Below are 16,697 nucleotides of genomic sequence, written 5' to 3' on the forward strand. Positions count from 1 at the left end.
AGCTAGAAAAGAGAATGGTAAAGAAGGAAGAATACATTAAAACAAACCCCCACCCTCCCACCAGTACCCCACCAATCCTCTCCTCTCCTCTCCTCTCTGTTGCTCGATCTCCTCCTCGATCACTCTTTTTTGTGGTTGTACAGCCACCGTCCTTTAATTTGAGACTACTTTAGTCCTTATCCTGTTCTCATGCGTGGCTTTCTTATAACATCTCATGCATCTTTGATCTTCTTAACCTTCTTGAATCGTGCATGTGTCCTCTTTGCCAGACAAAACTGATTTCCCATGTACTTGCAAGCTTACACACAATTAGGTGCCCTTCCTCCTCATCACTCTTTTCTGTCAAAATTGGACTCTTCAATTCCAACTTTACTGGCTAGCTAGTTTTCTATCAGAATATTAACTTGGATGGATCTTCATTAATTAATTAATTAATAATTCACCTCATCAACTTTGAAAATTGATGTAAATTAATTTATTATTATTATTAATTTTTTTTTTTGATAGAAAGACAATTCATTGAATCAAGGAGTCATTACAAACAATGGCTTCTGCCTCACACAGATGAAGAAGCCAAGGAGAGGTGAGAGATCAAACAATCGGGGACTCCACCGAAAGGGCTGACCTGGCCAAGGAATCAACCACAGAATTGGCAGACCTTGGAATATAAGAAAAATAACAATCATCAAAAGATTTTTGTAGATGAACAATATCATGAAAAATACTATCAATAACAATATCCGGATCTGAAGAGTTGAGCTGATTGATCAAACTAGAGCAATCCGATTCCACCAAAACTTTGCTGAAACCACCCGTAATAGCAAGCAGAAGACCAGAGTGAATGGCAATAGCTTCACCAATAAAAGCAGAATCATAGTGAATACCAAAGGAATAAGCCAAGAGGAGAAGACCAGCGTGATCACGAATGATATTTCCGATACCACCTTTTTTTGAATTATTATTCCAGGCAGCATCCACATTCAATTTAACCCAAGGATAAAAGGGAGGAATCCACCTAACAATAGGTACCTGGGCTGGAGATGGAGGAATATCCATAGAAGGAGAAACGAGTAAAAATGCTTAGTTTTAGGGATGGCAATTAATTTATTATTTCATAAGACTAATTAATGTGACATTGCATTAATTCCTTCTATACTTCCATCAAATTCTTCTTCCAATTAAATCTTCTCTTATATATTCTCTTCATGTCTTTTTATTCTCTCATGAAGGATGGAAAATCAAAATCTGGTTGGGATATCCACGCATAAGGTAAAAAGAATTGTCTCACATCGGTTATGAAAGAGAATGTGGGTGGGTTAATAGGAACTTGGGCACCCTCTCCTTAACGGCTAGCTTTTGAGGATGAGACTCAAGTTCCTAACAAATGGTATCAGAGTCGGGACGTGAAAATTCCCATTTGGCCGAGGATTATCAGGGTTTGATCTCAGGCTCCACATCAGCTGCCACGTGGAGGGGGAGAGGTTCTCAGGTTTGATCTCAGGCTCCACGTCAGCTCTCGCGTGGAGGGGGAGATCGGAATCTCAGGCTCCACGTGTTTGTCATCCGCGTGGAAGGGGAGATTAAAAAAGAATAGACCCACATTGAATATGAAAGGAAATGTGGGTGAGTTAATAGGAACTTGGACACCCTCTCCTTAATGGCTAGCTTTTGAGGATGAGACCCAAGTCCCTAACAAATATTGCCTACCTCTATCTTACCATCAAGATCAATTTGATGAAATCATCATTAATCAAATAAACAAATTCAAATTGTTGTGTATTTCCAAGACCCCAATATAATTTATTCTGGTTGGTTCAAAAAAGAAGGAAAAGGTTAGTTGGATCTAGGTGATTTAATAATTGAGTGTTTGATTGAATCTTTTTTCATTTTCATTTTAAAAATAAATAAATACAAATTGGATAGGATACATGCACTTATAACTTAATGTTAAGATGGAAATAAATTTTATACATTAGTGTGAGGGATTATTAGTTTATATACAGTTGGTATGAACTAAAAAACAATATGGCTTTCTAAAATATCATTAATTATAAGAGATCATTTATTTAGAAAATATTAGCTATGAATCATAACAGTCTTCAATTTCTCAATAATCAAACAGCATTAACCGTAATTGCACAAGTGATTAATGGTATGTCAACGGCTACGACATTACCAGGACTCTCTACAAAGTAATGGTCGTTACAGTTCAATTAGCATTTGGTTTGGAATTATGTATTTTCGTTTTTATTTCAAGGGAGGAAAATAGCGTGACTGACTACTTTGTTAGGGTGGTCCGGTTCTTGACATGTGAAACTGTTTGATCCACTTTCATTCCATGGTTTCATGAAATTTGTAATTCAGAATTCATGTGCACTACACGTTTTTGTCAGTAAATCTTTGTTTACCAAAAAGAAAATATGTCCAAAAAGCAAGAGTAGAGAAAGAGGGAGAATAATTTTTGTCTTTCTCCGCTTAGCATTGCCGCATTGCACACTTTTAGGAATTGGAGATGATTATTTTTTAAAAACTAAAAGATGGGAGATTTGTGCGACTAAGACCTTACCGGATGACTACGGAAGCTTATGGGTTTTGAGTTGGGGATTTAATATTTTGTGTTCCGATCTCTCCTATCCCACACATGGCCACCTCAAGCCCACCAAGCCCTAGAGTCGTTTACCCCCTAATCATCTTTACACAACAAGCCAAACGACAAATTTCGCTTTTGTTATATATTATATTTTAAGGAAAAATCTAATTTGAACTATATTGATTACAATGGATCTCTGAGGTCCATGACCTATATTTCTGCCATTTGAAAGAATAATGTGATAAATTTTATTGTTGGATATATAAGAAATATCAAATTTCAGTCTCAAATTTAATTACTTATATTTTCATATTATAATGTCATTTATCATTCAAAAATTGGAATAGGAGGATTTGAATCAGATGATTCTGATCTGAGCAACGATAATCAATTCCATTTCTAAACATTCTAGAGTGGCCAATTTTAGGTAGGGATGTAAATGAATAGCCGAAATCCGTTTTCGTATCCGTGTCCGTATCTGTTTAGCACTATCCAAATCCATCCGAAAGCTAAACGGATACGGATACGAATAGGCTATAGCTATCCGAAAAACTATATTTACATGTAAACGGATAAAATATCTGATCCAAATCCGTGTCCGTATCCGTTTAGCACTATCCGAATCTGTCCGAAAACTAATCGAATGCCGATGCGGATGCGGATGCGAATATAGCATTATCCGAATCCGTCCGAAAGCTAATCGGATGCGGATGCGGATGCGAATATAGCACTATCCAAGCCAAATCCGATCCGTTTACATCCCTAATTTTAGGGTTCTTATAACCAAAACGCTAGCTTTTTAAATATAAGGGCTAATTCTAGGGTTTTGGGACCGATTCCAAGTTTAAACTTCTTTGTGCCACACTCTCTCCAATATATTTGTGCACCCCATTGTAATTTTGTTTTGTCACATGGTAAATGCTAATCAAATTGAAACTTGGTATGAGAATAGGAACCTTAGGATCTTATGTCTATAAATTTTTATATGTTTTATCATATGGTAAAGTCGGATTAAATTGAAACTTGACATGTGAATAAGAACTTTGGGATCTACATTTTGTCCATAAGTTTTCACCGATCATGTTTGTGATTTACAATGAGAAGCTCTGTTATATTGGTGAAATCTAATCTCAGTTTTAATCTAGAAAGTATTGTGATTCTTCGTCGAACTGCTTTGCTTTCAAAACGCGCTAGAAAGATCAAAAAACACATTCGATTTGATATATTATTCATCCTATATTGGTTCAGAATCCAAACCAGACCGAGTGGGTTTCTGGGGGCAGTTTTGTACTTTCGTGGATTAGGGTTATCTCTTTATAATAATTATATAGAAAGTAGTTTTCTGTCCGAGAGTGTAGCCTACGCTAGCACTCCCATGAGTCTATCGCTCTCCTCAAAACAAGGAGCCAGAGGTGTCTTTTCATATGGGGAGGAGAGAGATAGACTCATGGGAGTTAGGCCAGCACTCCCAGACAGAGAACTTTCTCCCTAATTATATATAGTTGTTATCTCTTTGAGAGATGTGAGGGTGTGAGGAATGTTTTATATTTTCTTCACATAGAAATAGTGGATCTGGATCTATCGCTCTTTCGTGGATAACCTACCTTCTTGGGTGTGAATCACGTAAATCTTTATTTTGTGTGTGTGTGCTTTCTCTTATTCTTTTACAAATCACCATTTCTGCTGTGTTGTTATTTCCTAACAAGCTTCCCTACATTTTATATAATAAAAATTATAAATAAATAAAAATTTATGGTAAATAAAGGTGTGCTTCACCCCACACCCCCCCCCCCTTCCCCCTCCCTCCTTCCTTCCTTCCTGATCCTGGTGACTAGTAGCTAACGTTGGTCAGGGTCAAATGTCACTCTTCCTTTCCTTTACAACTGACACGTCGTATCTTCTCTTTCTTCGAGCCGGAGAGAGAGAGATTCCGTGGGTGGGATTTGAGCTGTAAGCTGGAGAAGGACTGCTGCAGCTGCTGCGGGGGGCTTTCTTTCTGCCCTCTATAAATACATCTCCTCCCCTTCAACTTCGTTGCTCACACATCTATCTTCAGTCATTCATTTATATTCTTCCAATCATCAAAGAAAGAAAGAAAGTAGTAATTCTCTCTCTCCCCCTCTCACTCTTATTACTACTACTACTACTAGTATTACCTCTAGCTAAGCTGCTCTGCCATGGCTACTCTGTTCTGTTTCTTTGCTGCTCTCTTCTTATTGTTTCTCATACCTCTATTCCGAAAGATGCTATCCCTGGCTCGTCGCCAGAAATTGCCGTTACCGCCCGGCACATTGGGTTGGCCATATGTTGGAGAAACCTTCCAACTCTATTCCCAGAACCCAAATGTCTTCTTTGCTTCCAAACAGAAGAGGTATGGGTCTATATTCAAGAGCCATATATTGGGTTGCCCTTGCGTGATGATCTCAAGCCCTGAAGCCGCGAAATTCGTGTTGTCGACACGGGCTGATCTCTTTAAGCCTACATTTCCTGCCAGCAAAGAAAGGATGCTGGGCAGGCAGGCCATCTTCTTCCACCAGGGAGATTATCACATGAAATTGAGGAAGCTTGTTCTGAGAGCTTTCATGCCTGAGGCCATCAAGAACAAAATCTCCAATATCGAAGCAATTGCTGTTGAAGCTCTTCGATCGTGGGAAGGACAATCCATCAATACTTTCCAAGAGATGAAGACGGTGAGCTTCTGGTCCAATTCTCATCTATCAGAGCATCAAACAGAGAAAAAAAAAAAAAGTAGAGTTTTTCTGTTCTGCTCTGCTTCTCCCCCTTTATTTTTTTTCTTGATAATTCGATATGGGTTATTAATGATTAATCATCTGTTTCTATTGTTTTTTTGGGGGTTTGCAGTACTCATTCAATGTGGCCCTACAATCCATCTTTGGAAAGGATGAAATCCACTACAGAGAGCAATTGAAGAGGTGCTATTACATTCTTGAGAAGGGTTATAATTCAATGCCCATAAACCTCCCAGGGACTCTTTTCCACAAATCAATGAAAGCAAGGAAAGAGCTTGCTCAGATCCTGGCTAAGATCCTCTTCTCCAGGAGACAGAGGAAGGAAGAAAGCAATGACTTGTTGGGTTCCTTCATGGGTGAGAAAGCAGGTCTCACCGACGAACAGATTGCCGACAATGTCATCGGTGTTATCTTCGCCGCTCGAGACACCACAGCCAGCGTACTGACATGGATCGTTAAGTACCTCGGAGAGAACCCAAGTGTTCTACAAGCTGTCACTGTAAGGATCTTAATTTAGTCCCAACCCCATCACCAATTTCATCAATTCCTTTTCAAAACCTTCGTTACTTCCTCAGCAGCTAAATACCTAATTAATGGCTGTGTGTGTGTGGTGATTTTACAGGAGGAGCAAGAGTCGATAATTAAGTCTAAAGACGAGAGTTGTCAAGAACAGATTCTTAATTGGGCAGATACCAAGAACATGCCAATTACTTCAAGAGTTATTCAAGAGACACTCAGGGTTGCTTCCATCCTTTCTTTCACTTTCAGAGAAGCCGTTGAAGATGTTGAATATGAAGGTTGGTTACCCCAAAAAATAAAAATAAAATACAGCAATATCTTCTTTTATTACAGGGAATAAATACATATTTATAAATTTTTGAAATTCTTCATTTGTTTATTTATGTGTGGAATGTCAACAATCTCAAAGTTTTCTCTTCTTTTTGCCTCTTTCAGGTTACCTTATACCAAAAGGGTGGAAAGTTTTACCACTATTCAGGAACATTCACCATAGCCCGGATAACTTTACAGACCCTGAGAAGTTTGATCCTTCAAGATTTGAGGTACAGAAACACAAAGAAAGAACTAGTGCAGACAATTACTTCTGTTCTGTTCTGTTCTGTTCTTTTCTTAAAGACTTTTCATCATTTTCATGTCTACTTTTAAGTGGCTAATAAAAGTCCTATCTCTGTCTGTAATCACCAGGTTGCTCCAAAACCCAATACATTCATGCCATTTGGAAATGGGACCCACTCCTGCCCTGGGAATGAACTAGCCAAGATGGAGATGTTGGTCCTTCTACATCACCTGACCACCAAGTACAGGTAAATCCATCAAATTAAATTCTCAACAAAACCTTTACCTTATTATTAGCCTTTTCAGAAGTGGGCAGCAGAGAATAGAAGAGACCAATTACCTGAAATAGAAAGTCTTTAGGTTTCCTTTTCTATTTCGGATTTCAAACCCCACCCCCCTTTTTTTTTCCTTCTTTTTAAACTCCTGGAAATGTTTGTTCTCATTATTTCTTTGGTAATTGCAAATTACAGGTGGTCAGTGGTAGGTCCACAGAATGGAATTCAGTATGGCCCATTTGTTCTTCCACAGAATGGATTACCCATCAGATTAAGTCTCAAGACCTGATCTGACCTGAATAAAGGAGGTCTGATCACGACTCTCAAATGAATTATGAAGAGTGAAGAGTGAAGACACAAGATAAAGATACTTCTCATCATCAGCTCCCAATCTGACCCAGCAGAAAGAAAAAGAATGGAGGTTGCTTTCTAAGTCATTCCAAACACATTATAAAAAAAAAAGGCCCTTTTCAAAGAGAGGGCTAGGACTACTTTCGAGGGACTTCTTCAGGAAGGAAAAAAGAGGAATTAGTCCCTCCCAAATTTTGGCCGAGAAAGAGAGAGACATATACATGGAAAGATCGAAGAAGAAACTTCAGAAACATAGGAAAAGGAAGCCCAAGCTGTACAAAAAGAGCCCTTTCATTCCCCCAAAAAAAAAAAAAAAAACAAAAAAGTTAAAAGAAAACCTTGTAGGGTACACATACATAAGATGCATTTGCAAAACAAGTGGTGTTTGTGTTGCACTTTTGAAAGTAGTGAAAATAAAAGAGATCCTTATTATTCCCGCTCAAAATTCCAATCAACATAGTGAGGGAGGGAGGGGCAGCAGTAGTAGATTTTTGAGTTATATATATAGTTGTTGGGATCGTGATCCTCTGCTGTTGGACAGTCGTGAGGCCAGCATGCTGCCTCACACAGATGGGCAAAATGACCACCCCATCCACGGCCTAAGCACCCTGCTTGGATGGGGTCCACGCCACACGTCGGCTGCCCGGCAGCAGAGGATCAAAATTGATAGTTGTTGTTGGGGATATTTTTTTTTTGTTTTTTGGATAAGTAGAGAATATTATAGATAACATAAGAGTTCATGGTTAAATATTACAAAGATCACAAAGTCATGGAACGGAAATGGGCCAAACCATCATACACGTCACCGATAGGATCCTCCTCCTTGTCAAGGGAGTCAGCCACGCTGTTAAACTCTCTTGGTACAAAGTCAAAAGAACGAAGACACAAAATAGCTTGAGAAGTGTCTAATATCCTCAAAGACAACCCTTAAAACAAAGGGTGAAGAAGAAATCCCATTCTATAAAAAAGAGATAACCTCTCTATTGATCGATTCAACAACTATCTCCTCATAACCTTCACAAATCGCCTCCAGCAGAGATGATCGAATGGCTAAAGCCTCCCCAGATGCGATCTTAACAAAAAAAAGAAGATGGGATGGAGACAGCGCATAGGGAAGAACCACTTGAAACCCAACAGACAAAACCCAAACCACCATGTCATGAGTTTGGTAACAAACTGGCATCGCAGTTAATTTTGATGACACCCGATAAAGGAGCAGAGAGATCTGTGAGGTTTGTTTCGAAGTTATAACTCAAACCACGAAGAAATTAATTTGTATCTAATTAAAGAATCATCTTTCATCATGCTAAGGGGTCGCAACTTAATTGGGGCTGAATTTGGGCTCAACTTTCAATTGACCAAAATAATCAAGGCTGTGCTGGGCCTGGCCTGTATTACGCCCGGCATCCCAGGCCCAAGCCCACTTGGTCAGTGGCTGATCAGTAGTAGTGTAGTACTACCACATATCTGTCCCACTTGATAGTTGCGTGCAGAAGCATATTACTATTTACTAGTCGAGAGAGAAAGAGAGAGTCAACACCACTTTGAGTCCGTAGATGGATCAGATCCATGGATCTCTCAATTATTTGGTTTTCGATCAAATTTTTTTTTTATGAGTGTAATCATACAAATCATACACCAATCTCAAAAGGTTAACCGACTTTTAAGACTGTGGAATGGCAGATATATATTTGGATTTCAATCATTGTTGTTGAGAAAATAACGAATCAACCAACAAACGATAACAAATGTCCAAAATTTTAGTCTTTAATTTGTACGTAGTGTTTTATCATGAGAAGATGATCAAGGAGGCCAGGATAGTAGGCCGGATACAATTAGAGAAAACTGAAAAAATTTACCTTCTTTTATATATGAACACTACAATGTTGTCAAAGTCAAATATTAATGGAAAATCTTTGAAGTAAAAGCATTCAGAAGTCATAAAATCCTAATGATTTAATCCTAAAAAAATGAAGAAGATGATAGTGTCCTTAATTCTTGTTAAAAATATTTTCATCTTCTCCAGGAGAATCCAAAAGGAAAGAGAGAACTCATAATCGTTAGGCACTAGGGTCAACTCCCAGAAGATCAAAATTACTAACTCATTCTTTGATCAACAGGACACCCAGAAAGCAGCAATGGAGTTATCCATATATTTATTCTTCAATGCCACATGATTTTACAGAAGCTTTAATACAAAAATCATCTAATTAGATTTTTCACAAGACTGGACAAGTATTGGATGATCAGGAGGCATATACAATTAACTTGGTGATCAATAGGGAGTGTACCTAAACAACTGCCAATACTTCAACATTATAATTATGAGTTCTACCAAACAACCAAAATTTTTAATGAGTTGATGAAGATAATGTGTGACTGAACCTTAATTAGTGTGAGATAAGGTTAATTTAGTGAGTGGTACTAGTAGTAGTTCTTCTTCAGCTTGTGTACAGTAGTTTGTATTTTTATGACAATGATAAATTTACTTCTTAGTAAAAAGGACATATGTTCAGGTTTTTTTTTTAAAGAAAAGAAAATACCATTAACTAAATAAAAACGTATGTACATCATAACATAACAGGTTTTTTTACCACTTCTTTTTGGATACTGAACACTTAACTAGTCTAACTTATCACTTGTATAGGGATACTAGTAACAATTCCATACCCTGATGTACTCCCCTTTGTGCATTAATATAGTTTTTATTTTTCATAAAAACAAAAAAAAACAAAAAACTTATTAGCTATCTACGCCATTTTCCCATCCTTCTAACAAAATCCAAAATCTACTACTTAAAAAGTCTTGATGTTATACCCGCGCCCAAAATACACTCTAATTTTCTGGGCTAAATGGATTTTCTTTGGTAGGTGTTGCAACGCTACCAATTGTTGGGCCATGACAGTCAAGAGAAAAATTTGAACTAAAGGATGGGAACCATGTTTTGGTGAGCAATGAGAACACCCAAAGGTAAGCTTTTAACCCTAAATGTTATGTATACATACCCCCTTGAAGTCCTTGAAGTGCAGATTAAGATCTGGGGGCCTTGCCCCTTTTGTGTTTGCCTTCTAAGCTGGAATGAATCCACGATCGGACCCACTGCTGATGAGTCCACCCATGAATCCGTTTGTGTTGTTAGGCCTTTTGTGAAGGGAATCTCATGGGACCCACTTGTCCCGTGTCCCAGGCACATTGTTGTATCCCCAGACTTGGTGGGCCCCACCCCATCTTTCCCTCACTATGTTGGGTCATGTAAGTGGGCCCCACATGGCTCAACTAAGCTTTAATGGGTTTGGGGGCTTTGGACTATCAACCCAACAGGCCCTAAGGCCACTTTAGTTTTATAAAAGCTAAGCTCCCAACTCTTTCTGCTCTTTTCCAAATCAAAACGTGGAGAGTGAGAGGGAGAAGAAGGAAGGAGAGGAGTCAAAGGATTAGTGGAGGACAGCCATTGAAGCCACCCTCTTGACCTAGGTAAGTACATGAGACCCCCTTCTCTTTGTTTGTTTTGGGTTTTAGGGATTCATAGTTAGGGATTTGACTTGGGTTCTTCTTGGAACCCAAGGTTGGTTTGAGTTCAGGTATGTGGACTCATGGAGAGACCAATGCCACTCTCCTAATGCCCATTAACCTCCCCCTTAACCCCATTTGGAAGCTTAGACTTCAAAGACATCAAACCTTAGGTTTAGCTCTTGTGGTGGATTCAATCCATTGAATCCTTCAACCCTTGGTTTGAATAAGTTAAAGAGACCCTAGTGGACCTTAGAGCACCCTTCCCGAGCCACTGAGGCCTTGAAATCCATAAAAATGAAGTTTGGGAGGTGAAGACCTGGCATCGAACGGACCTAGGGATGTACTCACCTGCGGTGCCTCCGCCCGAGATCCGTTCAGTGGCCCTTAAGGCTTTGCCTGAACAGACCCTCAGGTGGACTCAAGTTTGCCTCTGCCCGAGAATCCATTCGGCTCTGACTGCGAGCGGACCCACTATCGGATTTACTATAATGAATTCGTCTGTGAGTCCATTCTTTGTATTTTGGGCTTTTAGCCTTAGGCGGACCCAGATGTTGATGCATTTGTCCCTGAGTCCGTTCATACTCTATTATATCCTATTGAAGATTAAACATCAAGGACCCTCTTAAGACCCCTTATACACTACTTAACACTAATTGTCATGCATTCCTAGGCAATTAAACTGATGCGGGAAGATATGTAATACAGCAGTCGGACAACGAACCTTATAAATGATACGCAAACTACTAGGTGAGTGGGTTTAGGTTTGTTTGTTGTTTGGGAATGCCTTGCATATAACTTAGGATATATATACATTTGATTATACATGTTGCATTCTTGCATTATTTTAACTATGATTGTCGATGTTATTGATGTTGGTGTGATGTGATTTTGTATTTAATTATGTATGTCGGGTTACGGTGTCGGAATCTGCCGACACCGAAACCCTATGAGATGAATTGTTGTTATATGTCATATTGGATTGTTATGTGTCATGTCGTGCTGGTACCCGGGTGCTAGATGGAATGGGACGTTGATGCACCCGGAATACCTCTTGACACGATAGAATCATGTAGTATAATTACGGTTAGGGTTATGTTCCCTATGCTACGATCCTTACCGACAGGGGTTTAGGTGTTGGGTAACCAGGGCTCCCTAAGGGCCTGAGGAGATTAGTAGAGGCCAGGTCAGTGATGATCACTGGTTATTGGAGTCTGCCTTTGGGTGGTCTGGGACTTCGACCGAAGCGGGCCCCAAGGTAATAATTGAGGTTTCACTGTGGTGATAAGATAAATGATCAACGGTGTCTCTTGAGTTGTTGCAATAACATATATCTAGTGACCTAGATTGTGTGTTAGGTGGAAATATGTTAATAATTTCATGCATCATGGACTATGTGTATTTGTGTGTGTGTGTGCACCCCATCCCCTCACTGGGCTCAGTGGAGCTTACCCCTCGTTGCGCAACCTTTTTAGATGTGTGTAGGTGATGTTTTAAGGGTGCTCTTTTTGTTGGTTATGATCCGTTCGGAGTCGATGACCTAGAACTCTGATGTTGGGTGTACATTCAAGGATTGTGCCAAAGGGGCACCTGGATCGAGGAATTTCATCTTTTGTTTCTTTTTTGTTTATCATTTGCATTGTGTAAACTTTGTAATATTACTGTTGTTTATAGTTTTTAGTTAAACTATTGGGATAAAATGTAATAATTATCACTTAGATTTTTGAACCCTTTTTATCGTTGATAAACGCTTTCGCACTCTTGATTTTAAACTTGCTTATACTGTAAATGTGTTTTCTTCTGCACTCTGATATACATGTGAGTTGTATTTTAGTTGACTGTGATTCGGGCAACTGCATCGAGATCCTGGTGGTGGTTTGGGATGTTGGGAAGCATCCTAGTCATACCAAAACCCTATGGTGGGGGTTGGGGTGTGACACTTGATCAGTTGATCGATATATATCATAAAAAAGACTAAAAAGATCTCAATGCCAATACTGTCACCCAACCTCCTAAAACAAGGATATTAAAACCTTATACTCAAACCAGACCTCTACTTCTTCCCAGCCTTGCTCTTTGGCTCTTTGTAGTTCGAGCTAAAGGCTTCTGGCTTCCAATTCCTATGCACATTCTGCAATACCATGATCCATAAAAGCTACAAGGAGACCCATCCTACAAAAAATTTGTTACATTGATGTTGCATCGATGCTTCAGTGCAATTCCTTGATTAGCCCCCACGCTGGTGCAAGGGCTACACATGACCAAGTAGCAATCTCTTGCCCTGTGTATATATATATATATATATATATATATATATATATATATGCTAGTAAACTTGTACGTGTAGCCATTTGTTAGGTGATAGAGAGAGAAAATGCATGTGTATATAAAGGCCAACTACGATGTTCAAAGGGGATGGGGAGAAAGAACGAAGAAATTAAAAAATAACATTTTGAGAAAGGTGATGCTCGCATTGGTGACGTGCCAGATGGAACAGGGTGATACCGGTAGAATGCTCTGAAGCATGCTGGCATCTCTCCTGTTTCCTTGTTAACTTAGATTTATCATACAAAATTGAATAATGTTAATATCAATCATCACATAATCACCCTCAGAACGTGGAAATAGTCACATGCTTGAATCTCTCTTCAACATCAAGTTGAGTTCATCAAGAATTTGAACACCATAAAGGTTATAATTTGAACAAACTAAAACAATTAAATGATGGGATCCAACCATTTTATAATGATACAGTTCAAAGGAGTATAGTATGGTATGTAACCTAACTGGGATGGGCAGTAAAGACCAAAAATACCATATTGCAGTGAAGCAGAGTCCAATATCAACACGATAGCAACAACAGTTCCAAAGTCACCCATTTTCTGCACTATCATAGGCATTAGATCTATGTTTAGGTACAAATTTGAATCCAATAGGAAACTTGCCAAGTACCAGCTCAGATATTTGAATCTACATGAAGAATGAAAATATTATAACAATGGAAAAAAAATAATTTCAAGGAGAAAAGCATTGTAAGTAAATTGTCCGAGATGAATATCAGCCACATACCCAATCAGCAGCATATTCAAAAGCCATAAGTGTCTCAAGGTCATTGCGACCAAAATAACTGGATACCCACCAGTTCAGTTTTTTAGGAATAACATCTAATAGACTGGTAGGTATGTATCTAAGTGTCTAGATAAGTCACTCCAACAAGAAATACCTTGTTGTCTCCATACCTGCAAACATATATTAGATACTAATAAAATCCAAGCCCCCCCCCCCCCCGGCTGCTCTAATTGTTGTAGTTTAACAAGAAAAAATGTAATAAAGCATTTAGTGAAGCCTAATCCTGCTACTCAGCAATCAAATCCCAAGAGGAAAATAAAACGTATCCTTAGGAGAGGACAAGATTATCTAAGGCTCCTTGTGTGAAGGGTCCTTTGGCCAGCAAACTACTGTCAACAGAATCATCAAGATTCTAAAAATTACAATATTATCGCATGAAAAATTCAGGCTCAATCAACTCCGGTGTTCTCTTAAATTACTTTATGGTTTGAAGAGCCTGGAAAATGCAGCGATCCTAAATATTAAACAAGAAAAAAAAAGAAGAAACAACACTACTCCTTTTAATACTTAAATTTTATTAGAAAAAGAAACAATTAGTCTGATAGGATGAATGATACTCATCCAATAAACCCTTCAAAAAAACTGCAATCTGCATCAAATCCATGGAAATCCCCATCCTTGCCTAGTAAAGATAGACTAGGCCCTAACTTTGGTGAATTTGGAATTCACGGTATATGGAAAATTGGCAGCATCCATTCATCCACCCACTACCATGGACAAAGTGTTCTTTTAACTCGTAAACCAAGCCAACCATAATTTAAATCAGTCAACTTTCTCAAATACTATATTTCGACTATGTGAGAATCACTCTATCTAGAACTATAAACCTGCATGCAGCCATCAGAAATTTAAGTGTTTGTCTCAAGATCTAGGACAATAGCCACTTTTCTATTATTAATTCTCTCTTCTGCATGTAGGAAAGCCGCCAGTTTTAATATTTTATCTTTGACATCCTAGGAAGAAATAATTTAAAGCAGAGAGAAACTCTTTGAAGAAAGGGTCTCTACTGCAGCATATATTACAAAAGAAAGAATACATACCAATGTTAACAAGTATAAATATTATGACCATTACATGTTCCACCTAGTAATCAAGAATGGCTACTCTCTGGTGGAGAGCCGGATGGGAGAAGGGAAAATTTGTAGCGGAAGGGAAAAGGGATCACACATTCACACACTCTCACAGAGTAAACCAATAAACTTTCTATCAATTAACTAAGCCCATTGTTGGGTTACATGCAAGTATTTAAAGGAAAAAATAACAAGACTCTTAGTTAGGCTATGAAACTGAAATAACAACTTGCAATATGAAGCTCTAACTCCTACGTACTCAATCTAAAACAAATAAAAGACTTAAATAAATAACAACAATAACAACAAACTCAGCCTTATCCCAATTAATGGGGTCAGCTAGATGTATTCAAACAAAACAAAGTAAGAAAAATTGAGTTCTAACAAAAAATGGGAAAGAAAAGATGGGAAAAGAGGGATGGGGAAAGAGAAGAGAAATGAAAATTGAAAAATGACAAATTAAAGATGGAAATAAATAGAAAAATGAAAATGCAATATGAAAGGTAAAAGTTAGTAAGAAGAAAGAGGCACAACCCAGTACGTCAGGAAAACCTCAGCTAAATGGAGTTTGCTACATGGATCCTTGCCCTCCAATAGGCTCTATCCGAGGTCATACTTGGTACAAGACCTAGACCATGCATGTCCTTCCTCATCACATCTCCTATGGTCATTTTAAGCCTACCCTAGCTCTTTTAGCTCCTTCGATCGGAATCGTATCACTCCTCCTTACTGGGGCGTCCTTAGGTCTCTATTGAATATGATCATACCACCTAAACAACTCTCTCGGAGCTTGTCATTGATCGGGGCGACTCCCAAGTTCACTCTAATACGTTCATTCAGTACTTTATCCTTCCTTGTTTTTCCACACATCCATCTTAACATCATCATCTCCACTACACAAAATAACTACTAAAATAACTAATTCCAACCCTTATTGGATCAAAAACCATTGGACCGGTTCTGTTTGGATTTGGATCTTCAAATCCTATCATGTTGGTTCAACCAGCCAAGTGATACTTCATCAATTCTCCTCATCTGAAAAGAACTCAACTTCATCAAATTAGGAAAAGGACTAAGAAGGCCATCTGAAGCAACTAGCTGAAGGAGGAATAATCCACTACTTTCTTTAGTTTAATGTCAGGGAGACCCTTAGCAGGAAGAAACTTCATGGTTTTATTGCCATGCTTGAAGGAGTAGGCATTCGCATACCCGTAATGTTGTGCCTTCTTATCAAACAACCACGGTCGACTAAGAAGAATGTGACATATCTTTAGAGGCAAGACGTCACACTATAATGTATCCATGAATTCTCCAATAAAGTAGGTGAGTAAACACATATCTATAACCTTGAGATTAGTGTTGTTCACCCATGCAACTTCGTAAGGAGTTGGATGGGGCTCTATTTGCAATCCCAGCTTATGAACAACTTCTTCAGAAACAACAGTAATGCAACTACCTCAATCAATCACCAGACTACATAATTGGTCATTGCACTTCACATGGGTCTGAAAGATACTGTTGTAGCGTCAATCTTCATCCTCAGTGACTTTGTGAGTGGTCACAACAAGACAAAGAACATAACAAGGATGTTGTTCCTCATCACTAATATTGTCATTGACTTCACCTGGTGCATGCTCTGGTGACAAATCAATTGTTGCAACACCAAGGTGTTCTTATGGAACATAAGGGATAAAAGAATAATTATCAATATATGCCACCAAACGGTTAGGACACTGAGCATTGACATATCTGTATCCTTTGCATGTAAAACACTGAATGGCAGCCTTTGGCATTATAGAAGAGTTGTCGAAAGCACGCCGAGGTGGAGAATTTAATCAGATAGATCGTGAAGATGCCCTATCAGAATCACGCCCAGGTGGAGAATTTAATCAGATAGGTCGTGAAGATGCTCTATCAGAATCACGCCGAGGTGGGGAATATGGCCGAT

At 38.7% G+C, this 16,697-nt stretch overlaps 1 protein-coding gene across 1 annotated transcript; it reads left to right on the forward strand.

Annotated features, from left to right (window-relative positions):
* The first annotated feature begins 4,734 nt into the window (after positions 1-4,734).
* LOC122645562 (abscisic acid 8'-hydroxylase CYP707A2) lies at positions 4,735-6,978 on the forward strand. The gene is made up of 6 exons (XM_043838867.1): positions 4,735-5,280; positions 5,453-5,839; positions 5,963-6,137; positions 6,295-6,401; positions 6,544-6,662; positions 6,885-6,978. Exons 1-6 carry the CDS (start codon positions 4,768-4,770, stop codon positions 6,976-6,978), a joined length of 1,395 nt encoding a protein of 464 aa, XP_043694802.1. The 5' UTR covers positions 4,735-4,767.
* Positions 6,979-16,697: the final 9,719 nt, after the last annotated feature.

This window comes from Telopea speciosissima, chromosome 11, assembly GCF_018873765.1.
Source record: "Telopea speciosissima isolate NSW1024214 ecotype Mountain lineage chromosome 11, Tspe_v1, whole genome shotgun sequence".
Lineage (NCBI taxonomy): Eukaryota > Viridiplantae > Streptophyta > Magnoliopsida > Proteales > Proteaceae > Telopea > Telopea speciosissima.